Consider the following 23,935-nt stretch of genomic DNA (forward strand, 5'->3'; position numbering starts at 1 on the left):
CCTTAGAGGCAGAGGAGAAGAAATCCACACCATCGAACTCGGGGGAGTTTGAGGGCGGGAAGATCTTCGTCCACAACCCGAAGGCGAAATAAAAAAAGTCCTGATCGGAGATGTCCCAGATAAAAAACCAATATCGGCACAATCCTAAAAAGAGACATAAAGGAGTCCCTCATACAGTTCTTAAGAAATAATGTCGACCTCTTTGCATGGAAGGCCGCAGACATACCGAGTATAAACCCCAAACTAATGTGCCATAGGCTGGCAGAATACCCAAGATCTCGGCCAGTACAGCAGAGACGTAGAAAGCTCGGGCCAGAACGATCCCAAGCTGTGGAAGAGTAGGTACAAGCTCTACTGGAGGCAGGATTCATAAGGGAAGTCAAGTACCCACTATCGCTCGCTAACGTCGTCTTGGTAAAAAAATCAAACGGGAAGTGGTGGATGTACACCGACTACATTGATCTCAACAAAGCTTGCCCAAAAGATCCTTGTCCACTCCCAAGTATCGACGCTCTGGTAGATGCCTCCTCTGGATACAAATACCTCTCGTTTATGGACGCTTATTCGGGATACAATCAAATCCCAATGTACCCACCTGATCAAGAAAAAACCTCGTTCTTAACCCCAAAAGCAAACTACTGCTACGTTGTCATGCCATTCGGACTAAAAAATGCAGGAGCCACTTATCAAAGATTAATGAATAAAGTCTTCACAGACCATATCAGAAAAGTCATGGAAGTATACGTGGACGACATGTTAGTAAAGACACAAAGCGAGGAATCATTACTGTCCGACCTCACCCAAGTATTCGACACTATAAGAAGGCATGACATGTGACTTAACCCTGCAAAATACACCTTCGCAGTAGAAGCTGAAAAATTCTTGGGTTTCATGCTTACACAAAGAGGAATCGAGGCAAATTCAGATAAATGCCGGGCTATACTCAACATGAAGAGCCCGACCTGTGTCAAAGAGGTAAAACAACTCAATGGAAGATTAGCAGCCCTGTCCAGATTTCTAGCCGGATTAGCAATAAGATCTCTCCCCTTCTACGCCACTTTAAGGAAGGGAAAAAGGTTTGAATGGACAACGGAATGCGAACAAGCTTTCTAGGATTTCAAAAAGTTCCTGGGAACACCACATATTCTAACTCGGCCACGGGAAGGAAAACCACTTGTGTTATACCTCGTAGTAGGAAATCAGGCAGTAGCCTCAGCACTGGTCAGAAAGGACGAAAGTGGACAACAACCTATATACTTCATCAGCAAAGCACTACAAGGGTCTGAACTGAACTACCAAAAAATAGAAAAATTCGCATATGCTCTCATACTAATGTCTCGACGACTTCGCCCATATTTCCAAGCCCACATTATCAAAGTTTGGACCAACCAGTCCATAAAAGGCATTTTGCAAAAAACAGATTTAGCAGGAAGAATCTTACAGTGGGAGGTCAAGTTATCCGAATTCGACCTTCAATATGAAGCTAGGAAAACCATTAAATCACAGTATTTGGCCGACTTCATTGCAGAATTTACCGACACTCTGAAAATCCCCACAGAATGGAATCTCTACGTAGACAGCTCCTCGAACAAAATCGAAAGTGGCGCACGTGTGATAATAGAAAATAACCAGGGAACCCAAATAGAACTTTCCCTCAAATTTGGGTTCCCTGCTTCAAACAACCAAGCCGAGTATGAGGCATTACTGGCCGGTTTGAAGCTGGCTAAAGAGGTCGGAGCTCAAAAACTTATCATCTTCAGCAACTCACAAGTAGTCACCTCACAAATAGCAGGAAGCTATCAAGCCAAGGATCCGACCATGAAAAAGTACCTGGATAAAACCAAGGAACAACTCGGACAACTCGGGGAATATGAGGTCTGCCACATACCTCAGGAACAGAATGCTCGAGCTGATGCGCTCTCAAAATTAGCCAGCACCAAACCAGGAGGGCAACAATAGAAGCCTCATCCAGGAAATACTGTAGAACCCCTCAATCTCGGAAGAAGAAAAGGTCCTAGCCATAACAAGTCTGGATCAAGGATGGATGACTCCCATAAATAACTACCTCAAAACAGAAACACTCCCCACAGATAAGAAGGAGGCAAAGAGGTTAAAGCGGGAGGCACAATACTACACCATCATAAACAATACTCTATACAAGAGAGGAATTTCAACACCACTGTTAAAATGTGTGCCGACTTCCAAGACTAAGAAAGTTTTAGAAGAAATACACAGTGGCATCTGTGGCAACCATCTCGGAGCACAAGCTCTCACAAAAAAAGTGCTCCAAGCCGGATTCTATTGGCCAACTTTACAAAAAGAAGCAATGGAATTCATAAAGACATGTCCACCATTTCAGAAGCATGCCAATTTTCACATCGCCCCACCAGAGGAGCTCATCAGCGTAACCTCACCTTCGCCATTTGCAAAATGGGGACTCGACCTCCTTGGGCCCTTCCCCCAAGGATCAGGACAGGTCAAGTTTCTCATCGTTGGGGTAGATTATTTTACAAAGTGGATTAAGGCAGAGCCCCTAGCTAATGCCACTGCTCAAAGAAGTCGAAAATTCCTATATAGAAACATTATCACAAGGTTTGGGGTTCCATACTCCATCACCACAGACAATGGCACTCCGTTTACAGACGCAGGCTTCAGAAAGTTAGTGGCCGACTTGAAAATAAAGCACAAATTCACATCCGTAGAACACCCCCAGGCTAATGGACAAGCAGAAGCTGCCAACAAAGTCATACTGACTGGGTTAAAACGGAGATTACAGGACGCGAAGGGAGCCTGGGCTGAAGAGCTCCCACAAGTCCTATGGGCATATCGGACAACTCCACACTCCACCACAAAGGAATCACCTTTCCGATTAGCTTACGGAATGGAGGCAATGATCCCAGTGGAGGTCGAAGAAGGATTGCCCAGAGTGATCCAGTACAGTGAAGAGGCCAACTCCCAACTTCAAAGGGAAGAACTCGACCTACTTCCAGAAATCCGAGAAAGAGCTCGGATCAAGGAAAAGGTGTTAAAACATCGAATGGCCTCAAGATACAATCAGAAGGTAGTACAGCAAAGCTTTGCCAACAACGACATCATCTTAATCCGAAATGATATCGGAACTAGTCGACCGGGAGAGGGGAAGCTAGCAGCTAACTGGAAAGGACCCTACCGAGTCACAGAAGTACTGGAAAAAGGCTACTACAGGGTGTCCGAACTAGAAGGGCAAGAGCTACCAAGGTCGTGGCATGCCTGCAACCTAAGAAGGTATTATAGTTAGAGGCAATAAAGATCTTAGGTCAAGGTGCACTCTTTTTCCTGAAAAGGTTTTTTAACGAAGAGCCAAGCCAAGATCTATGAACTACCTAACTTAGAAGGGTAAAGCGCCCACATGTATATATTTTCATATTTTCTATTTTAAATAAATTTTTTTCAGATTTTCTACAAATTCTTTTATCAAGACGCATTAATCTGAAACGCAAAAAGTCATCGCCCGATTATAAAGCTACAGATCGGCAGAAAGTGAAAATCAAAGTCACTGCTCGATCACGGTAAAGACCAACAAAGATGAAAACCGAACTCATCAAAGGTCGACCAAGCGAGGATCAAACTCAATTTCTACAAAATCGGCAAGATGAAAAGCGGCAAAAACAGAATAATGCAAGAAGTTATCAAAAAGTGATCCATAAGAAAGGACCTGACGAGGTCTTAATAAAAATGGGTTGCTAAAAATAACTTAAAGATGGACCGACATTAAGAAGTCGGACCAGTCGATTACAACAACAAAAGTTATAAAAAGTAAATCCCTAGAAAGAGGCCTGGCCAGCCCTAAAAAAGAGGATTACTAGAAATAACTTAGAAGGGACTGACATGATGAAATCGACCCAACAAAATCACAAAAGTTATAAAAAGTAATCCATAAAAAGAGACCTGACAAAGTCCAGACAAAATGGATTACTGGAAAATAACTTAGAAAAGACCGACATGATGAAGTCGGCCCAACAAAGCTACAAAAAGTTATACAAAGTAATCTATAAAAGAGACCTGACAAAGGTCAAAATAAAATGGATTACCAAAAATAGCTTAGAAGGGACTGACATGCAGAAGTCGGACCAAAGCTACAGAGTTATAAAAAGTAAACCTCAAGAGATTACTAAAAATAATTCACAAAGACATCGATCGACAGAAGGTATGCGCCATAAGGGACTCCAAATTGGACCCAGAAAGCCATAACATCAATAGAATCAATCTACAAGTATTAAAGTACAAAGGCAATCAAAAGAGGTCGAAAAACAAGGTTCCAACACCCTGAAGATTCCTGGAAAGTGCTAAGCAAGCAACCAACTAGCATATCGCAAAGAAACAAGGTTGTTATAATAACAGACTCAAGAGGCCGCTTGAAGCCGACCCCAAGTGCTTGAGAAACTACTTTGTTTTTCCTGAATAAAGTTGCTAAAAGAAAAGCAACTAAAAATATCCAAAGTCAAATAGACCACTAGCTACAAAATAAAGAGTTCAAAAGCCCACAGACCGGGCTATACACAATACATCAGAGAAAAATTATAAAGGATCCAAAGACTTTCCAGTAGCAGTATCTCAGGGTGAAGGAGGACGAGTCTGAAGAGGTACCACATCTACTGTCCCATCATCCCGGTTCAAGATCTGGACGTCAGGATCAGACTCGGGCTGACCGACCTCGGCTGCTGGAGTTGAGGAAGGTGGGGCAACCGAGGCTTTGGCAGATGGAACAGAAGGGGGATCCACATCTACATCATCATCATCAGGGTTGTCAAGGACAATCTTACCATCTTTTACAATATTGTCCAAGCTAAATAGGGTGAGGTCGAGCTCGGGCGCGAGAACTCGAACCTGATCCTTCAAATTCTCATAAGCAGCATTCACACTGCCTACAAGATGACCCTGGAGTTCGGCATAGTCAGCTCGAACAGATTCCAAACTCTCCCTAAGATCCATCATCTCCCCATAAGTCAAGACATAGCTCTCCTTATGCTTCAGCGCTATATCTTCAGTCAACTTCGAGAAGCCACAATAGCAGTAGCCCGAGTCTTCTCACCCTCCAACTCTTTTTCTAGCCTCGCCACCTTCACCTCAAGCTCCTCCTTCAAACCCTTGATCTGGTCGAACTCCGATTTGGCCTCCTCCATAAAAGCCTTCATTGCATGAATAGGAAGATCCTGGGCAATCCGGTATAAAGCTGCTCCCATATGTGCCATCTTAATGCTGCTCCGAGTAATAAAGTCCAAATAACGAAGAAGAGAGACATCGTCAGTAGGAATAACACCATAAGGAGCAATCTGCTGATCAACAAACCCAATGGCATCAAAGTCAGGAGCATCCAAATTGAAGGGCTCGACAGTCTTCTGTCTTTTTGGAGAAGGGCCAACAGTAGACGAAGTAACAACAGAAGTCGGGGGAGGATCAACTAAATGGACCTGAGGAGTTGGAATAATCCTCCTCGGCCCAGTAGAGCTCAAGATTGGCTTCTTAGTAGGAATTTGAGAAGATCTCTCCCCTGCATCTTTTGCCGAGATGTTCTGGGCGGCGGTGGCCTTTCTCTCCTTCTTAAAGGCCCTCATGGAGTCATTGTTTTTAATCATCTCTGAAAACAACATATAGCAAGAAATCGAGTTACAAATAGGAAGGAAAAGGAATGAACTCGACAAAAATAAACAAGCACAACAAATACAAAAGAAGTCGACCACTACCTAGCTCAGCTCGGAGAAGAGAGGGATTTCCTAGGAATTTCTTTGCATCAAGATGGGGAGGCTGCCCCCAGTTCTCTTCCAACATAGTTACAAAAGCTTGCTCAATTTCATCCAACATCTCCCAAGTATACCTAGATACCACTACATTCTTTTGCCATTCTAAAGGAAAGCTGGGCTCTCCATTCTCATCCAAAAAGAAAGGCCGAGCTCCTTCAACATCTCGGACCTTAAAAAAGTAATTCTTAAAATCCCTAAAAGACTCATCATACATAGAAAAAATTTTGTGTCCTTGGGCAGACCTAAAAGAAATCCAAGAAGCTTTCTTTTTGGTAGTCCCAGGTTTGGTCAACATAAAGAGGTAAAGGAAGAGAGTTTGAGAAGGTTTGACATCAAATTCTTGGCAAAGCAACTGAAAGATCTTGATAAAGCCCCACGAGTTCGGATGGAGCTGGGATGGAGCTACATTACACGACCACAAAAAGTCGGTCTCAAAGGAGGTGAAAGGAAGGGTGATGTTCATTTGGCTGAAAAAGAAGTCGTACACATAAAAGAAGGGGCGTTCCCCCTGGGTCAGAAAAGGAAAGCAAACCCTTTCGTCAAAGTCAGGCGCCACCAATTCATAGTTTTTCTCCTGATCCCTACTACTACAGACCCGATGATGTTTTCTAAGCTCCACGATATACTCAGAATTAACTACGGAAACACACATCAGGACGAGGGAGTCCAACCAATCGGACATACCCTCAGGGACCTTGGAAGACGTCTCAACAATATTTTTGCGAGAAGACATGATCAACTAGTCCTACAGCAAAGAAAAAGAGAGAAGGATTACTAAAATAAACAACTCGGGCATAACAAAGAAAACAGCTCGGACGAAAATAGACACAATAGAAAAAGGAAACCCCAGGACACAACCCAAGGTCTAGGGACATCCTTTGGAGGCAGTGACAGAATAAGGACTCAGAAAAATCTACAAGGCTACATCCCAACAAAACTCTCAGCAAAGAACCCTCTTCCAACAAGAAACACTTTGAGAAGAAAATCGTAAAATCATCAAAAAATATCAAACATCCAAATATGCAAAGAAGTAATCATCAAGGGCACAACCTTCTCTCAAAATCAGACGGTTCAGCATTTTAAAATGGAAATCATCAAAGGCGCAAACCAAAGAAGATACAAGCAGAAGATAATATCAGCAGTCAAAACCCTAACTAGCAGGAAAGCACGAAAAAAGTCATGCGCAGCAAAGGAATTCTCAGAGCACACATTTAACCAGATACACGACAAAATCAGAAAAGATTCAAGCTTTCACAAAACAAAGATCAAAACTTTTTTACGGAAAGAATAAAGAAGAAAGAAAACCAACTTGCAAAAGGAAGACAAGGAACACTGAAAAGGTTGAAGACGGGAAGCGAGACCAGGAATCACCTTTCGAACAAGTAAAGCACCAACAACCACCAATGGCGCCACAGAGAGGAGCGTGAAAATGCGAAAACAAAAGTCAAACGAAACAGAAAAATGAAGAGAAAAGGGAGAGTTACAGCAAGCAAGAGAAAGAGAAACAGAAAAGAGAAAGCTTTAGTGTAATTCAAAATGAAATGAGAAAGTGGGAGGCAAAAGAAACGGAACGTTAAGGAGTTAATGGGGCATTAAAAACCCTCGCACGTTCCCAAAGCAAGGATCGCCTATTTTCAAAATTAAAGAAGGAAAAGAAAAAATTCTCTGTATTCAAAGGAAAACTCTACAAAGAAGAAATCGACAATGCTCGAGCTCGGCTTCTCCAGAGAAGGATTGAAGTCCTAAAACTAAGGACTCGACCTCAAAAGGAAGACCACACTCGAGCAAGGGCACTGTTCATACACTGGGTCGAGATGTCCGACCCGGGATGATCGACGACAAGCCGACCGACCTCTTCAGGTCAGGATCATCCGACCTCTTCTCCAAGAGCTCGGCCAAATCACTACAGAGGCCCAAGAAGGCCCAAACAGAGGAACACAACCCAAATCCAGAGGCAGCCCAAGCCTAGAGATATAAGTGCGGTTCCCTTAAAGATAAGATGACTTCACTCAAAGATAAGTTAAGATAACTATCTTATCCCCAGAAAGGTCACTCCACGCCATTATAAATACATTGGAGCACCCAGATATAACTCATACTCTGATTCTACTAAAAACCTGCTTAATACCCTTGCTAACTTAAGCATCGGAGTCCCTTGCAGGTACCACCACCCTCCGGTGACGAAGGATCAGCATCACCAACAAGTCCGACAAGTCGGACGCGGCGGCTCTGGCCACCATCCACAAATCGGACACATCAGTGCTGACCAGCACAGAAGATCTCGTCCGAGATTGACCTACAGTTTCAGGTAACCCTCGGAACAGATATAGATAGAGATATTGTGTTCAAAGATACTAAACTAGTATATTTTGATAAATTAGAACAAATTATGAAAATTCAATTTATTCTCTCTTTTTTTCATTCATAAAATTTAAAAAAATATAATTATAAAAAATTAACCCAAAAAATAAAAATAAAAACAAAGGCATAGAAATTATTTTTCATATGGAGGGTGTATTGGTGTTTTGGTTGAATATTGAAGAGTGAGGTGTTTTGCCGGTTTGTGGACGTCACGGTCAACACGCAGGAGGCATGGTACCACTGTTCGTCAAAAGTGCGTGTCAACACCCCAGCAACACGCGAGGGGCGTGGTGACGTGGCGTGCCTGCAGCTCCCTGGCAACACGCAGGGGGCGTGTTGGAGCAGGCTTAGCAGAGTTCCACGCCTTCCCAATGTGCTGCAGCAACACGGGGTGGGCGTGTTAGAGGCTGTCTGCATGCAGGGAACAGCTCTTCCTCCCCGAAAAGCAGCAAACGTTACTCATGGCTCTATAAAAAGAGAACCCCCCCTCTCTCGGCAGTATATGCATTAAAGTGTCTGAGTGTGTTAGTGTTAGTGTATGTTAGAGAGAAGGGGTGTTGTTAGCGTATGTTAGAGAGAAGAAGGGGGTTCCAAGGAAAGAAAGAAAAAGAGCGGGAAAAAAGATAAAAAAAAACATATATATATATATATATATTAGTTTGTATATATTTTAAAAAATTGTACGTAATTATACGATTTTCGAGGAACATATTATAAATTATTTGGATCATCTAATTTATATAAGTTGGTAAATTATATTCTTTTTATGTATTTAAATTTTTTAATTTTTGTTATTTAACATATTAAAATATAGTAGTATTTTTTGTATTTTATGAATATTTTAGAATAAAATTTTTATTTGTAAAAGATAATTATATTATATTTTATTTTATATGATCCAAACGTGAATATATAATTTTTTTGTTATAATTGGATTAATTTTTTGTTATAAAAATATTATAATAAAATATATATTTTATAATTTTTGTTATGAATATATTAATGAATAAATAAATATTCGGAGCTTTTAAAAATAAATATGCATGTCGAACATGTATTTTCAAAATTTTAATTAATAAATATTAAAATAAATATATAAATATTTAAAAAATATATCGTTATTAAATATTGGAAAAATAAATATTTTTTATCTCGGGAAAAATATCAAACATTTATATTTATTTATTTAAAAAAAGAAGTGTAGGTATAAATATTTGTTTATAATATTTAAAGAAAAAATGTTAATATATAATTTTTTATTCTTAGAATGAAATTATTTTCCTGTGAGTTTAATTAATAAACAATTTGTATATTAATAAATGAATACATATACTTTTTAAATAAATATGCTAATATTTGTTAAATATTTTAACAAATAAAATATTAAAACAAATATGTGAATATTTATTAAAATATTTATATTGATGTCGATTTATTATTTGTAAGAATTATTATTTATTTGAACTAACAAATATATTTTTGTTGATGCAGTCTAACAGGAATTTATTGATGCGTAAACTGGATCCGTCACAGGCGTGAAACCCGATGGTCGAAAACTACTTACGCACCACGGGATTCTACCACGTCTCTAGGATTGGGGTGATAAGAGAATTTTACTCCTTATTAGCTGCTCTGGTTGAAAGGTGGAGGCCAGAAACTCACACCTTTGTATTGTCGGTGGATGAGGTTATAGTGACATTGGAAGATGTCGCTCATATATTTGGCCTACCCATTGATGGAGAGCCTGTGAGTGGATGGACAGATAGTAGTAGCGACTTCCTGCAGAGCCAGAGTATCGCGATATTCGATCGTGAACCAGAAGTCAGTCATTCTTCGAAATCCTATATAAAGCTGGGTTGGGTTCGACGTATCAGAGACGCGGAGCCGTTGGACATTGAGGAGTCCGTTAGGAGATATGTCAGATGTCAGATTTTCTGTTTGTTAGGTTCGACCCTATTCACGGATAAGTCAACCGCATACGCCCACGCGAAGTATCTACCGTTGGGGTCAACATGTCTCACACATCTTTACAGAGCACTATGCCGTGCATCACGATATGATACAAAGGAGATGGATGGTCCGCTTAATCTATTGTTTGTTTGGGCATGGGAGCGAATGTCGTGTATTGCTCCTGTACTAAGACAGACCCTTCCACCAGCTGAGATACCAGTTGCCATGAGGTAATAATTCTTATTTTAGTCCTGCATCATACTTGCTTTGCATGTTTGATTTACGGTGACTTATGTAAACTTTTTCAATGAATCATGTTTCAGGTGGAGTCATTCGAAATGGACCACAGCGTGGTTATCAAAGGCCACAGCGAGATTTAGGTATGATATAGACTACATGGAGGAGGTAAATATTTATGATTCTTTTGATGATTCCTATTTCAAAACATTAATGTTAGGGTTCTTAAATACCAATAATATGTGGCAATTTGAGTGGCGGTTGTACAACGGATTGATCATACCCGACGAGTTACATGGGCATCTCGAGGTGTGTGACATCGTTGCTCCGTTGTCGTTCGAGTGTGACGAATGGCACCCTATGGACCGAGTGATGCGTCAGTTTGAATATGCACAACCTCCCCCGCGAGAAGCAAGGGACATTCCATTGGACCAGCATTGCATCACTCTTCGTGGAGTGTAGCTTCATGACTGGACAGTTTTGCATGAGGAATGGATGGCGGAGTGGGGCAACAGACGAAACACTCGGTTGCGGGATCTGCACCCCCTTCCAAACCTGGGACTTTATACCTACGGTGGAGTACCGGGATTGGTACGTGGGCTTGTACGAACATATGCTGAGATTGTCAGAGTACGTTTCTCAGCATCCACAGCTACCTGCACCTCAGTGTCCACCTCAGTATGCAGTGCTTGAGCCATTTCCTTATTATGTACCACAGCCACCACAGACGTCATAGTCAGCACAGTGGACACAGTCGGCAGGGTCAGCACAGCCACCAGGGTCAGTCCGGCCATATTCATTAGCCCATACTTACCATTCCAGCCGGTCATAATTGGTTTGACTTTTCCATCGATAGTCATGGAGATCAGCAACTACAGCATTGGGCCAACGCTAGTTCGGGCGGTTGGTCAGATTTCAGTGCTATGCCTTTACCGTCAGGGTTGGCTGATCCACATGGGGCATCAGTAGATATACCCCATGGTATGCGGGGTCCTACTTCAGACCACACGTCAGGGGGTGCGTCGTGTGATAGTGGTTTCATCTAGCCACAGCGAGCACACACAGTTGTTGACGAGTACAACCCCGGTGCATACGCTCCGGCAGAGGAAGGTGGGTCGGCCGCTCCAGGTGTGGATAACTCAGTTCGAGGTCACCTGTATGACCTACGGATAGAGCGAAATCCACTTGATAGGTATACTCCATCGCGGTTTGGTCAGGGCATGATGGGTAAGGGACTGAATTGGTTGGTTCGAAAGAAGTGAGCTTGGGTTTAGGATTTTTAGATTTAATTTTAACAAGTTAATGTTATTCGTATTTAATGTTTTGTATATTGACCGATGTATATTTACTTCACGAAGGCAGTACGCGACAATATTACCCTGACATCAATGGATAAACTCAAATTTAAAACATACAAACACGACTAACATCAAACACATCAACTGACAAAATGCAAATTTAAGAATACAAACACGACGAAAATAAAAATCATTCACTGAGAAACACAAAAACAAACAAAGACCAAGGTACCAACATCGTCACCCGCACCACTCGATCCAGCACGCTGAGGACATCGACTCCGACTATGACCCTAAGCACCACAGAGACGGCATATCCGAGGACCACGCATGTCGCGTCAGTCCATTTCACTGAAGTATCGAGTCAATTTGGGGCGACCTTTCGACGTTCGCCTCAAGGCGAGATTAGCGACCAATGTTGGTCCCTCATAAGCAGGTCATGTCTCGGGATCACCTAATGGTGTGAACTCAAATTTATATACCTTACAAACCTTTGTCATCGTGTACACATCATGTGCATACAGCTACCAATCGAGACGCTGGTTAGCACAGCAAGCAAAAACATGGCGACATGGTAGTCGTTCCACCTGAAAGTGGCCACAGTCACACGTCTGTCGCGCAAGATCAGCAACTAACACCTTTCCGCTAGTCATTTCTCGCACCTCAAACACCTAATTTCGTCTATCAAACCGGTGTACAACTATATTCCCAGCCTGTTGCATATTTGCTTCTATCCGCTGTTGTGCAAATACGGAGTAAGTAAATCTAGCACGCTTGCGTCCGTGAGTCTCGGCACTCTTCTGCGTAAAAGGTTCATTTAACCGATAATATGTTGCTCGAACCAGCGCTAACACAGGTAGATTATGGGCATCCTTCAACACTGAGTTAATGCACTCAACAAGGTTCGTCGTCGTATGGCCCCATCGATATTTCTCGTCGAATGCCAATACCCAATATCTGAGTCCAATGGCATCGCACCACCTGGCATATGCCTCGCGTCGCTCTTCCAACCTCTTATAGTTGATGTTGTACGCTTCCACCGTTCTTGAATACCATATGTTCACAACAAGCTTTTGCAAGTGAGGGACTTTGAATGCCCTTAGGAAGTTGCTGCCGATGTGCCTTATACAAAACATCCACCATGTTCTTGGAGGTTACCAATCACCTCTGGAACGATTTACTACTGCCCGGATTGACTCATGCAGATCTGAGTTCATACCCACACCGTCTTTTCTAACAACATGCATCCGCAGATTCCTGAGAAAGAAGTGCCACGCATCAGCTGTCTCCCGTTCCACCAAGGCAAAAGTGATAGGCACAATGTTCTGGTTCCCATCTTGTGCAATAGCGACCAGAAGTGTACCTTTGTATTTTCCGTATAAGTGTGTGTCGTCTACCTGAACTAGGGGCTTGCAATGCCTGAATGCCCTAATGCATGGATTGAAACTCCAAAATACACGATGAAGTATTTTTACACCGTGCGCCTCCTCATTCCCGTTGTACAGTAGTCGTGTTTCTATTTGGACAACTGAACCAGGCATCTTCTGAACCATGACCGAGAGCCACCATGGCAAGGCTTTGTAAGAATCCTCCCAACCACCGAAAACTTTGGCTATGGACTTCTACTTTGCCAACCAAGCCTTTCGGTAACTGATGGTATAGTTGAACCTTGACTGCACTTCCGTTATTATAGATTTCACCTTGATGGACGGGTCAGTCTCAACCAATGGCCTTATAGCCTCAGCAACTGTATCCGAGTCCAACTTAGAATGATTCTGTGAAATCGTTCCCATTGTGCACGTGTGCCTACCATTGTATCTGCATATCTCCCAACAACCTTTTTTCGTATCAAGCTGGCTCGGATAAGCCAGTCGCACCCACACCCATACATCTTGCATTTTGCATAGAACGTCTGTGGCTCAAACTCATACACATTGTAGTCAACTCCTCTAGAGATAGTGAAACTTCTAATTGCTGCGACGACCGACTTTCTAGAACTGTATTCCATCTGGAACTCTCCGTCCTCAGGATCATCAACGCTTACAAAAAGAAGAAATCATCGTTCATTAATCAATCCAAAGTATAAATTAACAAAAACGTATTACTCAGTCATCACGTACCTATATTTGCATATTCCGGAAATTTCGGTGCATGCATGGCGTCGAGATCCAACTCACGCATAAAAGGTGGAACGTTCATCGGTTGACTGCTCGAGGGATAAACCACTACATTGTCCGCTGCTGCCTCAACTCCCACATCACGATCCTCGTCTTCGTCGCCGGCTTCATAAGTGGCTTCGAAGTCATCTTCGCTGTCACTATTCATTCCTTCGTACACTGCAGATCTATCATCCTCTATATCTAAATCATTTTGAATCCCTTCTGCCTCTACAGTTTCAAACTCAACATACAGCTCAATCTGTGGTTGTCGCGTCTACCGGTGAATTTAAAACATATTCTGCATACTCACTTCGTCAGTGATCGGCATGGTATCAAACTATACTAGACCACCAAAAACTACCACCAAATTCCAGTACAGAAGTCTGCTCATTCTCATTAACATACCGTTCTCCATGCTTTGACAGAGACCGTTCTAAAGCACCATTAACATCATGGTGCATGGAACCACAAACGAAAACAGATTCTAGCACACAAACCTCACTCCCTCGTGAGTATTCGGTATTATCTCACCGTTGCGATACACCACCAAGTTTACAGTACCCTCCATTACACTACCAACACACTCAAAGAACCCTCAAAGCACACTCTTATTCGGAATGAAAATGGTACCGAACTCTGCCTTATATAGAGGGGACCATTCAACATGCCCTCTACGTGCTGCCTGCTTCATCCAATCAGACTTCGCCACTTGTCAGTATGCCCCTGCGTGCTGACTCAACACGCCCCCCACGTGCTGCCTAATTGCCACGTGTCTTCCACGCCCTCCTGTGCTGCATGTAACACTCCCCCTACGTGTTAGACCATGCATCTGACACGTCCACCTTAGTGTAAATACACTAAGTACCCCATTTCCAACTAAAACACCACCCGTTACTCCATAACCAAATTTTTGAACCACAAAGGCAGCCTATGGGACTTAAGGAAATATAGAGAAAACAGAAGCCTATCTACCTGATCATTAGAAAGTAACAACAGAGATGTTTTGAATGGATTGTAATCAAGAAAAAGCACTTTGAAGGAAAAAAGAAAACGTTTTGCAACGATAGTATCATAACAAATATTTCAAAAACAGAGAATGAAGTTTCAAATAAATTTTCTGAAAACTTTCCGGTACCAAGAAAACCTTGAGAAACGATCATAGGAACTAATGAAAAAACATCAACTTTTTAATTGGATAAGTTCTTTCAACGGAGATAGTATAAATGGCTTATAACAAATGAAAAAGCACTTTGAAGAAAAAAGAAAATGTTAGTATCATAACAAAGATTTCAAAATATAAACATGAAAGTTTTGAAATAAAATTTCCGAAAACTTCCCCTTCAAAGAAAAACTTCTGAAACTAAAAATTTGGAACGTTCTTGTAAACTGTATTTTCAATAGAGATGTTTTAAATGGATCATTATCGATAAAAATCATTTTGAAGAGAAAAAATTTGCACCGTTGAGATCATAACAAAGATTTCAAATTGTAAAAAGTAAAGTTCAAAATAAAAGTTTGAAAATTGAAAACTTTCCAGTATAAAGAAAGCGTTATGGATAATACCATAATACTAATGAAAAATTTCGGAAACTTAAAATTTGGACGGTTCTTGTAAAATGTATTTTCAACAGAGATGTTTTAAGTTTTAACTGAATCATAATCGAGAAAAATCACTTTCAAGAAAGAAAGAGTTTTGCAACGTTGAAATCATAACTAAGATTTCAAATTGTAAAAAGTAAAGTTCAAAATAAAATTTTAGAAAATTGAGAACTTTCCTTTTCAGTACAGTGAAAACCTTATGAACCGATAATACCCAAATAATGATGAAAAACTTGTAAAACTAAAATCTTGGAAGTTCTTGTAAGAAATATTTTCTATAAAGATATTTTAAATGTATCAGAATCAAGAAAAAGAAAGTGTTTTGCAATGTTAATATCATAACAAAGATTTGAAACCAAGAATCAGAAAATCCTAAAGAGTGAAAAGTGTAAAATAAAAAAAAAAAGACAGATTACAAAAAACACTAAGTAAGAGTGAGTATAAGACAGTATTCCAACTTTCGATACTTACTTAAACAACTGAGTTAGCTGAATCACTCGACCAAGCAAGATAAATTAGTACAATGACTGAATGAGCACATACTTGTTTATGTTTGTTTTTGGTCTATCATCATAATATATAGCCAATGATAACTGACAATATTTCAGGGTCCATTGGGCTTGGCCCAAAATTTTCCATACACATAATTTTTCCTTTAAGTTTTTGTTTGAAAACGCGGCTACATTGATAACTCAAATAAAAAGAATCTTGTGTTATTACTAAAAAAAAAGTCTTGTGTATTGAAAAATAAATACATGTCGAATTTAAAAAAAAAAAATACATATCATATAATACAAAACTTGCACGTATCTAAGTTTGATATATATACATATGTATATTCATTTTAGAAAACTAATAAGATAAATGTTATTTTTAAACTTTACTTGAACAATACCAAACTATATATATATAAAGCACTCCATTATATTGTCAAGCTATTGAAAAATATTTAAGCAACAAGCAACTCTTTAAAAAAAAAAATTAATTTGATCAATTTCGTAAAATATATTTTCAATTTTAAAGTGAAGAGTAATATTGCACTCTTTATAATTAAATAAATCTTAGTCGTTTATATTAATAGTTTAGATTTGAAGATATAAAATTATATTTTAGAACATGTGTTCGTGATATTCTCTATCTACTTAATTTTCTTCTTTTTTAATTTGTTTCCCTTCGTCTACTTTTTTTTTCTCAACTTACACTTAATTTTAATACAGAAAGGATTCATTTTATACCAAATCACATAAGACATCTAGTCTTTTAAATTAAACTATTAACATATTCAATCCTAACAATCCTTAGATCTTTGAAGAGAAGACCTTGACACCATAACAAGTAGTCTCTGCAGCCATGGCTTCCGCGGAGGAACAAGAAAGAATCAACTCTTTTAATTGATATTGAGTAAAGTTACTTTTTGGAATTTTCATTATTATCCTTGATGCTATCACCTGATTTGTATTCAATTTATTATTGAATAAAATTCCTAACTTAGATTAAAAAAAAAGGCTTGTTAGAGTTTCATTTCACAATAAGATTAAATAATAACTCTTTTTATAGCTAATTTTTTATTACTCAATTTACGGTTGATATTCTCCATTCACTTAATAATATTTGTGTTATCCTTTAAACAAATTTTCTTTTATGTAATAACTATTTTTTTAAGGTGTTATTTTTTTTTTTACCGTCAACATATACCGTTTTCGAACTCTGTTTTTATCTGACCACTTTTTTAAGATTAACTGATTAAGAGTCTTTAATTCAGCAAGTCTTTCGCTTTTTTAAATTCATTTATTTTCCACTCTTGTTTTAACGATCCTTGCTTCCTTCCTCCTTACCTCAAAGAAATCTATATCATTGATTGCACCAATTCTCCCTCCTAAATTGCATCCAACTTCTAACATTTTAAATTATTTTGACAAATTCCAGAATTGGACCCAAATCTCCTATGGATCTCTTCTATCCTCCCATCTCACATGGGACATGTATCCTTTGAATAACTATGAAGAACTTCTCTCTATTCTCTTTTTGCTTTAGATTCGTTTTTAAGGAAGAATTGAAAGAGGTTGTGATCCTTTTCTACCACCTAAAAATCTTTCAGTTTGTTCTATATTGTTTTCATAGCACTTTTTATGTACCTACTAAGAATGATCTATCAACAAAGATCCTTTTCATTGGATTTTTATTGTAAGTAGAAACTAGTATAAAATCCGCCCGAGTCGTGTAAATAATCTACTTTATTATATTTTTATAGAGTTTATTTATAAAATAATTAATATATATTTATGATCTAATGTATCTATATCAACTATGTTATCTTATTTATATGTGTTAGATCATTTTTTTCATATCAAAAACATAAATAAATTTTCATATACATATTCAATATCAGTTTGCAAGTTAAGGAATATATTGTTGTATTGTGTATTTAATTTTTAACAAAAAAATTAAGAGATTTTTACTTCTTTAACCATCTTTGTTTCTAAAAATAACCACACCTTACATAGATACAGAAAAGGTTCTCCTTTTTCCAAAAAATAACTAATCTCATGACAAATTTAAATACATATTGCATAGATATAAAAATTTGTACATGTATTAATCTTTTTTTTATCTTATAATTACCATATTGATTTAATAGTCATTATTTTTTAATTTCAACTGCACTTTGAATTAGATAAAATGCAGAAAAAATTATGTTTATTAATTTATGTTCTCAAGTTCTTAGGATCCAAACCTTTTTTTCTATTGTAAAAATTGTTTCTTCATCCCATATAGATCAACAAATTTGTTTTTTCATATATATGCCAATCAAAGTTGTAATTATGTTTCCACATGCACACAGCTTTTTGTGACAATTCTTCTATGACAATTTTCTACTATGGCATGACTACACAAAATAATAAATACATATGTTTTAGAAATATTGAATTATGTTTAAGATATACTAAACTAATCATACTAAAATATTTTGTTTAGTTGCTTCGATTCCATTTTTAAATGAAACTTAGTATGGGATAAACTTAAAAGTTATTGCAACTCCTTTTACAATTTTTCATCAATTCAGATATTGAATTTATGCTTAAAATAGTGATATTATATTTCTCACAAGTTCAGGCAAGTACTGTGAAAAAAGAAACATAATAAAAGCAAAATATTATTTTTAAATGTTAAAATATTTGCTTTTACTATGTATTTCTTTTTAATATTTTGTGTAACACTAACTTAACCACATTTAGATTTTTGCATAATCCACACTTTATCACTTAAGTTCTCTTGTTTCCAACTTTAACACTTTGCATAAACCCTCTCCTAGAACAAATGATTTGGTCAAAAAACATCATTTTCTACTATTTTATACTGCACTTTATTTTCAACCTCAAATTTTTTCGGCTGGTTTCTAGATTGGCTATCTTGTTTGTGAGTTCCTGTAGTACCTCCTCAGTAAGAGAGGAATTTACTTATGACATTCACATTGTAAATTCTGTAGCCTGAATGTGATCATAAATGCATAATAACTTGAGTTAAAAACTATCCAATATCACTTTTTGAAGTTCAAACAAATATGCCCTAAATCTTGTCCCTATATGAACTGAGTCATGAATCAATCAGCCATATTATCATATACCAAGGTTACTGTCACATCATTTTCACTTACTTTTAGAGCATTGGTTGATAATTTCAATAATATACTAATATAGTATAAAATTACGAAAATAATTTACATCCAAATGTAGCAGTTTGCAACAAAAAAAAACTCAAAAAACAGTAAGATTTGAAAGAAAACTTTTCAAACTTCTAAAACAAAGATAGAACAAAAAAATATATGCTATAGTTAAAGGACGATGTTGAACTTAAAATTAAGTTTGGCAACCGTTTCTTTAATTTCTTTCATCACCATTTTTGGCGGATCCTAATATAAAGTATTAAAGGAAAGACAATTACACTACATCACAAAAAAAGGTAAATAGCTAGATCGTGGATCAATTCAAATCATTATAAACCATATATAATAAGGAATGTTAAGTTGCCATGAGGATATTTAAATAGTGAAATTCGAAATGAAGAACCTTTCAATCAAATATCCTTCATTTTTCTTGATATTTAAGAATAGTAATTGATAATAATAAAGAATGATGATCATATTTTATCTTCAGTCATCACATGTAAATTAATAATACTCATTTCTCTCATACTTTTGGTTCCCTTATTGTAATTTCTTGAAGTATCTGAATTTTAAATTTAATTCAAAGATTCAAGAATACTAAAAATTAGAATCTATGAAAAAAATTGGTGAAACTGTGGTTGTTGGTGATAGATAATTTATATTGGACTAAAAACACAGTCAATCATCAATTTAAAACAAAAAAAAATTTGCTTTATTTGCAACATGAGTAATTAAACAAAAGGTATGAGTATATAACACAATAGTAATGATTCAAAATCTTCATAGTGCAGCAAAGACAAAAGTGCTATTGACTCTCCAAGCAATAACGTTTGATCAAAGCTCTTGGCATCCAAACCAAGAGCAAGGGCAATTATCCTTGCAACTCTTTCCCCATTTCTCTATATTCTCCCAATATAAAAGACTTTTTCTTTTTACACTGATAAACACTAATCATTATACATAAACCTTTAATGTAGAGCAATGACATTAAAAGTGATCATCTATTTTCTAAATATGTCTTAAAGGAGCAATAAAAAATGCTATAATTTGCATCTAACTACATTGCAAATATAATATATCTCTTTGTAATCTCCTACTTAACCCACCAATAACATAAAACAAAACATATTAAGCTTCAACACAAACAATAACAACAATAATACTAACAAAACATAGTTTAAGAAGAAGAACCAAACATGCAACAAAGTCAGTGATATAATTATATACGATGAACTTAGTTTCTGTGCTCACTAAAAAACACTGCAATGACAGTTTTAATGAAGTAAAATTATTTATCACTGACCAACAAAGTTGAATAATAATGCAGTGATTAAACCTTAGATTAAGAAGTTCTTTCATCTACGTCGACATCTATGTTAAGTCAACAACTGTGTATCTTTAATGTGCAACAAATAATTATATATTTGCTAATCTTATAGTTATTTCCATACTCTCGATTATAATAATTAAAAATGAGATTATCGGTAGCACAATAACTACATCATCTCCAAAAATCAATGGCACAAATTGAATGGTGAACAGCTCAATCTGTTATCATCTAAGTTGAAAATAAAATCTTGAAAATGGAATACACAAGAGTTCAAATCAAAAGGGGAGCGAGGAACAACACAAAAGGCAAGAGAGAGCAATTGAATACTTCTCTGTACTTTTCTACTTATTTTAAGTGTGATGCTATTTTACTCCAGCATTTTATGAAACAACTCCTCAACTTATGTTTAGGAAAGAAAAAAGCTATAGCCTATGGGAAAAACCATTGTTGTTATAAATAGCTTTTACTAAATTTCTTTAAATTATAAAAAAACACCCAACTTCAAGAGCGATAGCATTTTCAAGAGAAGCAACTCTAACTTCAAGGGCAGTAGTATCTCCAATTTTCTGCTATTGTCCTGGGACTCCTAATAGTCCAGAAAACTACTCCATGGTTTGGTTTGTTTTAAACCATCTCATCAAAGTATCACATGATTAAGTTTCACATGAAAATCCTGAATGAGAAAAAAGATTGCTTTCAACCTGTGATTAAAATACCTGTATAATTGAGGTGGTATAAATAACGTTAAATTAAACTCTAAGATAAAATATATCTTTGGACTTGATAAAAATGTTATCAATCATGTCAAATGAGGCATAAAGTATAGAAATTTAATGTCAAAATTTCAATTTATAGCATCAATATCAACCATCCTGGGCAGCAATTTTTTTCTTCCTCTAATAACAACATAAATGCAAAACGCAATGAAAGGAAATATAAAGAATAGTGTTACCTGGGGGAGGTTGCAGGCAATCAGAGACTCCATCGGAGATGATAACAAATATGTCCTTTTTGGATCCACTGTTGCGAATCAATTTCCCAAGAGCTCGAACGCCAAGAAAAAATTCCAAAAAATGTTAGTACCTGCCAGAGAGAGAATATTAAGCCCTGATTAATTTGAGGCACTAAAAAAATTGATATTAAAAAAGAAAAAAAATCCAATAAATATCATGAATTTTCACCAATATAAATTAAGATGACTCAAAAATCAAATTACACAGTCTATGACCCAGCAACAAATTAAAACTAAACGGCTAGAAACTGATTAGTTACTAATTACTAATAATAATAAGAAAAAATAAAATAACACAATGCAAGGAACATACCTTTAATCCACACAATTTTCATCTTTACAAAAATGGTTTAGTATTCAATTTTCACACCTTTAATCCAAGCAATTGAAAATTATGAACATTGAGAATAACTCAAATTATTTATAATCTTATCTTATATTGCACTATATTATTATTAAAAGATGAAATTACTAAGCTAACATCTTCTTTCAAAGGAACCATGTACAATTCCAATGAGAAAAAATTGCTTTTGACCTGTTTTTTCCGTAATCAAACACATAAAAACATTACATATTAGACTCTATCTCAAGACATTATTCTTTAAATCATCTATACTTATTGGAACTTTCTCATATTGCAATAGCCAAAGAGTTTTTTTTTGTCAAAAAATAAAAAACAAAAACATGAAGATCAGACCCAGGCAACAACAAACACCAAAACTACAGCAGACAAAATATGTACCACTCCTCTAGACTCCTTTCCTTTTGACTATAGAATCGATTTTTCACTCCTGCTATATACACCAAATTACTTATAAAACAGTGACAGCCACACTTCCCTTTTGTCCCTATGAATCGTCCAACCGGCCGAAAATGCAAAGCAACTAAATGCTTTCCCTAGCTATACCCAGTGCATAGGAAATAATAAGTCATAAAAGTGATACCTTTTAGCTATTGCACGTCTTCCAGTGCACTTTCTTCTTTTTTCCCTGATATTGAAAGTTTATCCTGGTCCTTAGCCAGAGCAGATTTCTCTTCAAAAGTAATCTATACATTATGTTAGTAGAATAAAAACAAAAATTACTTCCTTCAAAAGCAGAGGTCACCAACTTATCAAAAGACAATAATTAATTGTTTGATCTATTTTATGAAGCAAGCAGCAGTTATAAGCTAATATCAAAACAAAAATAACTGCATCCTAGATAATATGTACTAAAGTTATATATTTTATCCTACTCAAACATTCCCACCAAGAATTACAACACACTACTATGAAAGCATTTCCTTAAAAATAATACTTTTACCCAACAATTATATGTGATAACAGAAAACTTTCATACCTTTTAGTGCCTCCTTTAAACACTGCAATCACGGCTAAGCAAAGTTGTAACATTTCATAAAAGCTGCATCTCCCAAAACCTGTTTCTCCTCTATTTTTAGTAAAAAAGCCAAATAAAATAACTAGTTTAGAAAAGATGATTTTTTTTTTTGAAGCAATAGTGTTATTATGAACTCATATACTGATTCTTCTTCACACAAACAAATACATACTGCATCAGTGCATATGAAAAAACCTATCTCCTTAGCACTTTATATTTTCCATAAACCTAACAATAGAATTCAAGAAAAACATATTAAGCTAATAAAATGAAATAAGAAAAAACTAACACAACTAATGAGCTGCATTTCATAGTGATACATACTAAACCCAATGCTGGGTATGAGTAGATAATATTTAATTCAGATTCCAACATGCTAGCATATGTAAGATGAATCTGATCAAAATTTTAAAGTTGTACAGCCTTAGCAATTTCTTTATGGTTTTTCTCGTCCTACTTTTTCTTTCTTAATTTATGCCAGTGAACATTCCATAAGGAGAAAAGGGAAACTAAATCCATTTACCAAAGGTAAGAAACCGAAAAGAATACTCAATATATATTAGTATATATCATCACATAATATAATGGAAACATAGGAAATAGTAAGACAACGAAATGTGATACCTTTTAGCTGTTGCACAATATCTTTAAGTAAGCTTTCTTATTTTTTCAATTTTGAAAGTTCAGCCTCATACTTAGTCAGAGCTAATTTTGCTTTTTCAAATTCTTCCTTCTAAAGCTTGACACTGTCTTGATATGTAGCAGTATTATTTATCATCTTATCCCAAGCAGGTATTTTGGACATGTTACTTTGCCATCAATTCCATCACAGTAGACTATACATTATAACAATGGAGTAAAAACAAAAATTAACTTCCTTCAGAAACTGAGGTCACTGATGTATAGAAGATGATAATTAATAGTTTTAACTTTATTATGAAGCAAACAACCCTTATAATGTATGTTCACAACAAAAGTTTTTTGTGACTACACAGCTTAGGATTTTAAGATAACACAACTACACAACTTAGGATTTTAAGACAATACTACATAATACTAACAGAACCAAATTAAAGACAATAAAAAAAACTCAGAGGCAAATAAGAGAGATCATGATATCAGGCTTCAACCCACAAAAGGCGTTCATACCACACAAACTCATTTTT

The 23,935-nt window shown here is 36.8% G+C and overlaps 2 protein-coding genes across 2 annotated transcripts; one reads left to right on the plus strand and one right to left on the minus strand.

The window, feature by feature from the left end:
- Positions 1–9,686: 9,686 nt before the first annotated feature.
- LOC148546742 (serine/threonine-protein phosphatase 7 long form homolog) lies at positions 9,687–10,790 on the plus strand. Its single transcript, XM_088499330.1, has 2 exons — positions 9,687–10,321; positions 10,415–10,790. The coding sequence occupies exons 1-2, from the start codon at positions 9,687–9,689 to the stop codon at positions 10,788–10,790; spliced, it is 1,011 nt and encodes a 336-aa protein (XP_088355456.1).
- Positions 10,791–11,193: 403 nt separating this feature from the next.
- LOC107616392 (uncharacterized) lies at positions 11,194–13,179 on the minus strand. Its single transcript, XM_016318353.1, has 5 exons — positions 12,785–13,179; positions 12,317–12,736; positions 12,149–12,213; positions 11,748–11,770; positions 11,194–11,370 (listed from the first exon to the last, which is right to left on the minus strand). Exons 1-5 carry the CDS (start codon positions 13,177–13,179, stop codon positions 11,194–11,196), a joined length of 1,080 nt encoding a protein of 359 aa, XP_016173839.1.
- Between the last annotated feature and the right edge of the window lie 10,756 nt (positions 13,180–23,935).

The sequence above is a fragment of the Arachis ipaensis genome, chromosome B9 (assembly GCF_059453495.1).
Source record: "Arachis ipaensis isolate K30076 ecotype BB chromosome B9, ASM5945349v1, whole genome shotgun sequence".
Classification (NCBI taxonomy): domain Eukaryota; kingdom Viridiplantae; phylum Streptophyta; class Magnoliopsida; order Fabales; family Fabaceae; genus Arachis; species Arachis ipaensis.